Here is an 8,656-nt window from a genome sequence, read left to right as displayed (position 1 = left end):
GGGCTGGCCCAGCAGGTGCGGGCGGACGGTGTGCGCGGGCGGAGCCGGAGGGGGTGGCCTCCGGGGCCTGGCGTGGCCTGGGCTCCCTGCCGGCCTAGAGCCTAAGTGACCAGGACCAGAAAGGACGCGGGCTGGGCCGATGGGGGGAGCTGGGGGTCCTGAGCAAGGGGCCTGCGGGCCAGAGGCAAAGTCCCCGCCCTCCCCTTAGCTGTCGGGCCTTGGGAGCGGGGGCGCTGGGGCTGAGGGGCTTCCACAGAGTCTAGGGAAACACGGGGAAATCACCCTTCTCACCTAAAGGCCCTACCTTGGGGTTTCCCCCTGCACCCCGGCCTTCCCCCACCCTGCCCCTGGGAGGAAGCCGAGAGAGCTCGCTCCATCTGGCTTGTCTGGACCTCAGCGGAGCAGGGCCCAGGGTGTGGTCAGCTCACCTGGAGGGGCGGGCTTAGGGGTCAGACCTGGGGCAGTAACCTCTTGCCTTCTCCCTGAGCTGGGTGTGGGGTTTGCAGAGAGATGCTGTGGACCCCCAAACCTAGGAGGGGGCAGGGGGCCTGCTGCTCTGTCCTCCACTCCTACCACTATTGAGGGGCTTCCTCCCCTAGCAGCAAATCAGGGGCTGTCTCCTGGGACTTCAGCAGGGCCCTGGGTGAGCTGTGGGGTCTCCAGCCCCAGCAGGGGCTCCAGGGCTCCCGTCTGGATGCTTCACTGCCTGAACCCCTTGTGGGGGCTTCCTCAGGTCCTCAGCAGCCCATGGCCCTTTTGACATTTCCATGGAAGCTGATGGAAGAGCTGTTGTTTTTCTCCACTTTCCAAGGCTCATATCCACAAACCTTGTTCTGTGGGCTGCGTATACTTCACCCCAATCCTGTAGACCCCTGAGAAGCTCAGACACTGAAGTTCAGAATCACGGGCATAGGGATGGTGGGCTTGGAATCAGATCCAAGCCCACCTCTGGGCAGGAGGAAGCTTGTGGGGGCAGGATGCGGAGTCTGGTCCTGCTCAGGGTGAGGCCCATGTGGACCTGGCTGCAGATGAAACCCCCTGAGGCTGAAGACCCTTCTGTGGCATGGTGACAGACCCTCCCTCAGCCGTGGCTGGGCTTGTCTTGGGAACCCCTTTTCAAACACCCTCCTCCTAGGCTACCTCAGCTTTGTGATACCTGCTCTGTCCACTGACTTAACCAGAATTGCCTGATGCTGGTGACTGTCACCCCTCAATTCTAGGACCCAGGCCTCAAGGGCTGCTAATGCAAATAGGGGTGCTCCCCACCAGGCTAAATATACAATGCTGCCAGCAGGCTTGGTGCTGCGGAGTGGGCTATGGGGTAGGGAGTTGAGAATTTGGCCTCGAGGACCCATTTGTGAGTTTCCTACATCCCTTCCTTCAGCTCACAGTGAGTCAGGTTTCTGAGTTGTCCCGCTCTGGCCACTTTCATTTCCTCTGGGGCTGGTGGAGGTTGGTGCAGAAAGGGGAACTGAGCCATTGGTCTTCTGAGGCCTGGGTGCAGGGCTGGGAGCTTGCTCCCCTGCCCTGCCAGCCCCCGTGACAGGGAGGAGCAGGCCTACCCCTTCCCGGGTTCCTGGCAGCTGAGCTGCGCACTGCTGTGAGGAGAGGCCTGCTGAGGGAGACACTGGCAATGTAGAGATGGCACTTAGCAGCCACAATCCAAAAAGGTACTGGCTAGGGAATTTCAAGGGAAACTGAGTCTAAGTGCTGTGAAGCAGGCCTAAAATGCCAGAGAAGGTCCAGGTTGAGCCTTTGTTTCTTACCTGCTGAGTGACAGATTCTCCTCTGAGGGCTGGGTCATATGATGGTTCAGTCATTTCTGTCTCTGACCCAGGGGTCTCAGAGTTAAGGACCAAGAATGTGGGCAATTGGAAAAGAAAATCTGCCCAGGAGTGGAGAGGGATGTGGGGATGGAGACTGAAGAGTTTCCTGTTCTGGGTCTGGAGAGGGGCTGGGCCGCTGGAGGGGAGGAGACAGGGGTCCATGTGGCCAGCTGGCCTGACTCTAGGGAGGCAGAGAGGGTGGCCTGGAGAGGTGGGGCAAGCTAGACCTTCCTCTGTATTTCCTGTAGTGTGTGCAGCACAGGCGCTGGCAAAGGTCAGGGGCTTTGTAAGTGCTACGTGATGCATGTGTAAAGGGAGGTGAATGGGAGGAACAAGAAACTGGGACATGATGGCCCTAGAAAGGTAAGATCTGAGTTTGGTGGCCGCTGTCCTTGCTGGACAAACTATGAGTTGGATAATGGTATTTTTCCAAAGATGTCCTTGTGGGGGGAAGCTTTCCTCCTGAGGGAAACCGAGGAAGAAAGGAAGCTCTGAGAACTGGTGTGGAAACCCTCCCTCCATTCACAGGCTCTGCCTTTGTCTAAGGCCAGGTTTCTGGAAGCTGCGATGGGATTCTTGCTGAGGGACTTGTTGAGGGGGTTGTCAGGGGAAGGAGGGTGAGAAATCAGGGCAGGGAAAGAGCTGAGCAGGGAGGTGGAAAGGAGGCAGGAGACGGGCTTTCGCCTGATCCCCTGGGCACACTGGGCACAGTGGTTAGCCCACTTTGGAGCAAGGGAGCCCGGCTTTTGTCCGTGGGTGGCAGGCAGTCACTGGCTATGGCTGCCCCTGGCCTGGTAAAGGGCATCTGTGGAGGGCACCCACAGAAACCTCTACATTGTAAATCTCCCCCTTCTCTCACCCTCAAACTGAAAATTCTGTGACCCTGTGGGCAGAAAGCTGATGGTTGGAAAAGAGCATTGGCCTTGACCAGGTGGGTGCACTAGAGAGTCTGTCCCTCAGGCCCCTGGCTTGCCCCTGAGCGCCCTTGTCCTGCCGGGGCAGCGAGTGCCAGCTGCTCCTGTGCTGATGCTCCCACCTGGCTTCTCCTGCAGACCCCGTGCCATGAACCAGCCCGGGCCCGGGGCTCCCCCACCGCCCCGTCGCGTGCGGCTGAAGCCCTGGCTGGTGGCCCAGGTGAACAGCTGCCAGTACCCAGGACTTCAGTGGGTCAACGGGGATAAGAAATTCTTCTACATCCCCTGGCGGCATGCCACAAGGCATGGCACCAGCCAGGAAGGAGACAACACCATCTTCAAGGTATGCCCTGGACAGGGGGGCACTTCCTGGACCTTCCAGGCACCCCATCCCCAGAAGAGTATCACACCTCCTCCATATATATACATGCAAACACACACATGCACTCACAGACGTGCACTCACCCCCAGGGCTCCTCAAGGCCAGCCACTCTCCCAGCCACCTTGCTGCTGGTGACTCTAGGCCTAGAACAAGGGGTCGCAGGCATGGCCATACGGTAAATCTTTTTCTTACCTGTACCCCAGAGCAAGGTGGGGGCTGCAGGAGACGCTCCTGGAACTCCTCCCACTCACCCCTTGTTCTTGTCTCACTCCTGTTACACATGAGTGCATGATCAGTGTCCACATATGCTCACAGAAGCCAACAATTCACTGGTAATCTCAGTGCTGGGAGGTGCCCGCGACAGTAGTTTTTGCTTATACGTCTTGTTGCCTGCATGTGTGTGTATGTGAAGCACAAAACTGCAAGTGAGCATACGTTCTGTTCTATAACCAGCGTTTTTTCACCCCACCCCTGGATCGGCTTTCCTTTTCTACTTATGTCCACATCATGTTTTGTGTCTGTTGACTGCTCCAAAAGAATGGCTTGGCACAATTCAGTCTCCCAGTCCCAGGTTTTGGACACTTCCAGTTGCTTTTCATGTTTCAGTGTTAAAAACCTCATGTCATATAGATTCTCTTAACTCTTACCCTGTATTCATCTTAAATTATTTCTTTGGGGTCAGTTCTAGTTAAAGATTGCTGTATCAAGGAGAATGGATATTTTTTAAGCTTCGGATACATGTTTTTTATTCTTTGCAATTCATCCCTACCTTTCCAAAGTTCTTTTCCAACTCCATTTCTTACTTTTGAATAGGAAACACAGTCACACAAGTCAAAATTTAAAAGGCATAAATGGTTTACAGGAAAAAGTCTTTCTCCCAACCTTGTTCCTGGCTACCCTCCCCACCAGAGGCCTTAATGTTTGTCGTTCCTGAGAGATTTCTGTGAATATATGAGCAAATACGTACCTGTCCTTTCTCCCAGTTTTCACAGAAATGGTAGAGGTATACGTACTCTTCTCTGCACGTAATATTTCTTTTCTTTTCTGTCTTGCTCCTATACCAACGAGGATGCACGTAGTATCCCTAGAAGATCGTGACACATCAGTCCACATAAAACTTCCTCCTTCCTTGTTTTTTTTTCCTGCCCATCGCTCTACTCTGTGGGTTGGTCATAAACCAGCCCCTCACTCATGGACATTGAGCATTTTGGATCTTTGGCTTTTACAAGTAGTGCTGCAGTGAATAACCTTGTACGTGCGTAATCGTGTGTGGATGCTTCTATAATCTTAGGATAAATTCCTAGAAGTCCAATTGCTGGCTTAAAGGGGAGAAGCATTTGTAATCCTGACATCACCCAACTGCCATCCACAGTAGTCACACGCACAGCCGAAGCGTATGGAGCCTGTGCTATGTGCAGGCACAGTTCTGAGTGCTTTGTGGACCTCACCCTGTGAGGTGGGCACTGTGAGGAGGAGACCATGGTGAGGAGAGTCAAGGTGACATGGCCTGGCGTGCAGCTGGCGGTGGCACATTCTGGAAGCAAGGCCAGCCTGGCTGCAGTGCACATGGCCTCAGCCACCAGGTTCCGCGCTCCTCCTTAGAGATTGTACCTGTTTACACCCAGCAGCACTGACTTCGGATGCCCCCAACACCCCTAAGCTTCATGGAGCTTGTTGGAACCTGAGAGAGGGAAGCCTGCATCACACCCCCAGGTGCAGACGAGGCCCTGGGGCTTGGCAAGGCTCAGCTGGTGGCTGAGTAGTGTCACCGTGCTGCAGGGACCCCCATGCTCGACCCCCAACTCATCCCCAGTTCGCAGGCTGGGGCTTGGGAGAGGGGTGAGGTTGTCTGTGGCCGCTGACCTCTCTTCCTGCCCCAGGCCTGGGCCAAGGAGACGGGGAAGTACACGGAAGGGGTGGACGAGGCGGATCCGGCCAAGTGGAAGGCCAACCTGCGCTGCGCCCTTAACAAGAGCCGCGACTTCCGCCTCATCTACGACGGGCCCCGGGACATGCCGCCTCAGCCGTACAAGATCTACGAGGTCTGCTCCAATGGCCCTGCTCCCACAGGTACCCTGTGTGGGCCTCCTAGGAGGCTGTGCGATGTCGTGGCCCCAGCTGTGACCCCTCAGGGCAGGAAGGCCAGGCTCCCACCAGCGTGTAGTGATTCAGGACATGCTGCTTGGGCTCCTCCAGGTCATAACCCCACAGCTTCCAGGAGTGGCTGGGATGGGTCATTGGTGGGGTCAGGGCCCTAGGTCCTTCTTCCTCATGCCACCATTGTTCTGGACTCCCTGGCTCCAGTCTAGGTCTGGCAGCACAGGGAGGTGAGTGCCACGGAATTGGGGAGGTCTCTCGAGATTCCTGGTCACTGTGCCCTTCACCTCAGCCTTTGTTTGGTCAGCTTTGGGAGGGGGGGTGGCGGCAGAACAGAAACCACAACAGAGGTTTCAGACAGCCTCCCAGCTGCCCAGATGGAGTCTGGGGGGCATTGCCTCTCCCTTTGTTTGGTCAGCTTTGGGAGGGGGGGTGGCGGCAGAACAGAAACCACAACAGAGGTTTCAGGCAGCCTCCCAGCTGCCCAGATGGAGTCTGGGGGGCATTGCCTCTCCCCGGCCTCTGAGTGCTTTCCTGTCCTTTTCTCTCCCTTGCTGTGCAGAGTCCCAGCCCACTGAGGATTACACTTTTGGTGCAGGAGAGGAGGAGGAGGAGGAGGAAGAGGTGAGGGTGGGGCAGGGCAACGGGTGGGCCCCAGCCTACTGGGCTTTAGGATTCAGCAGCCCCATTCCTCTGGAGCCTTGCTGCCCTTTTTGTAGCTCTCCTCTGAGTTTCTGATCTTGGGATTCTGAAGGATAGGAGAAAGTCCCCTTCTGAACCTCCCTGTGGCTTTTTTGTTACACAGTGTACTCATACATTGTCTGACTGACCATCACAGCAGTTGGGGCTTGGTTGGTATTACTATTTGCAAAAAGCAGAGGAGGAAACTGAGGCACTGATTGTGGTTCTCGTGTATTCTTCCCCATCACAGCTCACTTGATTAGAGCATGGTGCTGATAATACCAAGGTCAAGGGTTCTGATCCCTGTACCAGACAGCTGCCCCCCCCCAAAAAAAATCCGGTATTTCTTCCCCATCAGATCAATTTAATAACCTTTCCTCTCTTCCCTCTCTGACCTCATCCTTCCTCCTTTGCCTGTGTCTTCCCTTCAGCTCCAGAGGATGTTACCAGGCCTGAGCCTCACAGGTGGGGCCAGGAGGGGGTGTGGTTGGGGGGTGTAGCATAAGAAGTGACAGGTGCCATAGGTACCTGGGAGGGGGCTGAAGGGAGGCTGGGGGAGACCCAGGGCTGGGAGTAGGTGGGTACAGGAGGCGGTTCCTAGAGGTGGCATTAACAACTCCATCCACCCCTTCCCTCTGTAGAAGCAGTGCAGCCTGGCCCCTCCATGACACCCTATTCTTTACCTAAAGAGGATGTCAAGTGGCCAACTGTCCAGCCACCTGTAGTGCTGGGTCTCCCTGCTCCAGACCCCAGCCTCTTGGCCCCTCCCCCTGGCGACCCTGTGGCCTTCAGGGAGCTTCTCTCTGAGGTCCTGCCAAGTCTGGAGCCTGGGCCCTTGGCTCCCAGCCTGCCCCCTGCTGGCGAGCAACTCCTGCCCAACCTGCTGATCAGCCCCCACATGCTGCCGCGTAAGGACCCATGGGTGAGGCAGGGTGGGGCACTGGGGTAGGGTTTGCAAGTCTCTTTGGGTTGGGGAGAAAGTGGGGGAGCTGATGAGGCTGGGCCTGGCTGCTGGGCTGCAGCATCGAATGGCATGGGGCTCATGGATGGGGTGGGCCTGCCCCTCTGCCCACAGTGACTGACCTGGAGATCAAATTCCAGTACCGGGGGCGGCCACCCCGTTCCCTCACCATCAGCAACCCACACGGCTGCCGGCTCTTCTACAGCCAGCTGGAGGCCACCCAGGAGCAAGTGGAGCTCTTCGGCCCCGTGAGCCTGGAGCAAGTGCGGTTCCCCAGCCCTGAGGACATCCCCAGCGACAAGCAGCGCTTCTATACCAACCAGCTTCTGGATGTCCTGGATCGTGGGCTTATTCTCCAGCTACAGGGCCAGGACCTGTATGCTATCCGCCTGTGTCAGTGCAAGGTGTTCTGGAGTGGGCCCTGTGCCTCAGTCCACAGCTCACATCCCAACCCCATTCAGCGGGAGGTCAAGACCAAGCTCTTCAGCCTGGAGCATTTTCTCAATGGTGAGGGCCCTACGCCATGTTCTTCCTGGCCTCCTCTTGCCCAGGGGCACAGTCCTAGCCTCTGACTAGGGGTCTTGATCTTGATGCAGAGCTCATCCTGTTCCAGAAGGGCCAGATCAATGCCCCACCACCCTTCGAGATCTTCTTCTGCTTCGGGGAAGAGTGGCCTGACCGGAAACCCCGAGAGAAGAAGCTCATTACTGTACAGGTACGCCACCCCACTCCCACCAACTTTTCTTGAACACTGGGGAATCCAGGGACTAGGCTCGTGCCCCAGTGTGGAGGCTCAGGGCTCTCTGGGCAGTGTGAACTTGGCTGCCAGAGATAATCAAGGCTCGGGCCTGGAGGACGCAGTCTCCCACCTGCCCTTGGTGGCTGCCCTTGTGCACAACTGGATCTGGCAGCCCTGCCATGGGTCTCCCTGTCCTGTCTCCTCTTTGTCCCCCAGGTGGTGCCTGTAGCAGCTCGTTTGCTGCTGGAGATGTTCTCAGGGGAGCTTTCTTGGTCTGCTGATAGTATCCGGCTACAGATCTCAAACCCAGACCTCAAAGACCGCATGGTGGAGCAGTTCAAGGAGCTCCATCACATCTGGCAGTCCCAGCAGCGGCTGCAGCCTGTGGCCCAAGCCCCTCCTGTGGCAGGCCTTGGTGCAGCCCAGGAGCCCTGGCCCATGCACCCAGTTGGCATGCAATGACAAGGCTGCAGATAGCGGCTGGCCCATGCCTCCTGGGTGGCTGCGTGGACTAAAGGGAGGTGTGACAGCCCAGTGAGCACGTGCTGGCTGCAGGGTCTTACCTCTGGATTTCCAGGATGTGCATCTGGGCCATGAAGGAAAGAGAGGCCTGAGGCCCTTTGCAGTTTCTCCCTGCAAAGCTTTGCTTTGAGGGCTCTGTTTTCCTGGGCTTGCCTCTCCTGTGCTTGCTCTGGAGAAATTCAGCCAGAAGTTCCAGTGAGCAGGGAAAGAGCTCGCCCAACCCTGGGCCTAGTGGTATAGGAGGAATTGCCCCAGGGTAGCCCACTCTTGTGGTTGCCCCATCTCCTCTGGCAAAAAGACCCAAGAATTATTGTGGGCCAGGACCCCCAGCAGGGCCTCTGCAGGGCATGGACCTGATTTTGGGGTTCCCTAGTTTGAGCCTTGCTTCCTCATCTTTCCCCCGTGAGATCAACATGAACACTTAAGTACTGCACCAGATACAACTGGCAGCTACCCCTCTTCTTGGGTATCCAAGAACTTGGCGTAGAAAGTAGAATTTTATGTATTTTTGGATTAATAAATGTTAAAAACAGA

The 8,656-nt window shown here is 56.5% G+C and overlaps 1 protein-coding gene across 3 annotated transcripts; it reads left to right on the top strand.

Annotated features, from left to right (window-relative positions):
* Positions 1-2,845: 2,845 nt before the first annotated feature.
* LOC103605362 (interferon regulatory factor 5) lies at positions 2,846-8,656 on the top strand. 3 transcript variants are annotated; one of them, XM_008589931.1, is made up of 8 exons: positions 2,884-3,083; positions 5,003-5,192; positions 5,782-5,843; positions 6,332-6,365; positions 6,542-6,808; positions 6,976-7,368; positions 7,458-7,576; positions 7,817-8,656. In XM_008589931.1, the coding sequence occupies exons 1-8, from the start codon at positions 2,889-2,891 to the stop codon at positions 8,060-8,062; spliced, it is 1,506 nt and encodes a 501-aa protein (XP_008588153.1). In that variant the 5' UTR covers positions 2,884-2,888; the 3' UTR covers positions 8,063-8,656. The 3 variants fall into 3 exon arrangements, with proteins under 3 accessions (XP_008588154.1, XP_008588153.1, XP_008588155.1); XM_008589932.1 differs by lacking the exon at positions 6,542-6,808 and having other exon boundaries at positions 2,846-3,083; XM_008589933.1 differs by lacking the exons at positions 5,782-5,843; positions 6,332-6,365 and adding an exon at positions 5,446-5,449 and having other exon boundaries at positions 2,889-3,083; positions 6,747-6,808.

This window comes from Galeopterus variegatus, unplaced genomic scaffold (genome assembly GCF_000696425.1).
Source record: "Galeopterus variegatus unplaced genomic scaffold, G_variegatus-3.0.2 Scaffold5762, whole genome shotgun sequence".
In the NCBI taxonomy this organism is placed as follows: domain Eukaryota; kingdom Metazoa; phylum Chordata; class Mammalia; order Dermoptera; family Cynocephalidae; genus Galeopterus; species Galeopterus variegatus.
Note: the sequence above shows the minus strand (reverse complement) of the source record. Positions and strands in the feature narration are given on the sequence as shown.

Bases quoted from the DNA above. Each gene is read 5' to 3' on its own strand.
- LOC103605362 (XM_008589931.1), top strand. From the start codon at position 2,889: ATGAACCAGCCCGGGCCCGGGGCTCCCCCACCGCCCCGTCGCGTGCGG. The intron at 5,844-6,331 runs GTGAGGGTGGGG...TCTTCCCTTCAG, and splicing joins AGGAGGAGGAGGAGGAAGAG to CTCCAGAGGATGTTACCAGG. The intron at 7,369-7,457 runs GTGAGGGCCCTA...ATCTTGATGCAG, and splicing joins CCTGGAGCATTTTCTCAATG to AGCTCATCCTGTTCCAGAAG.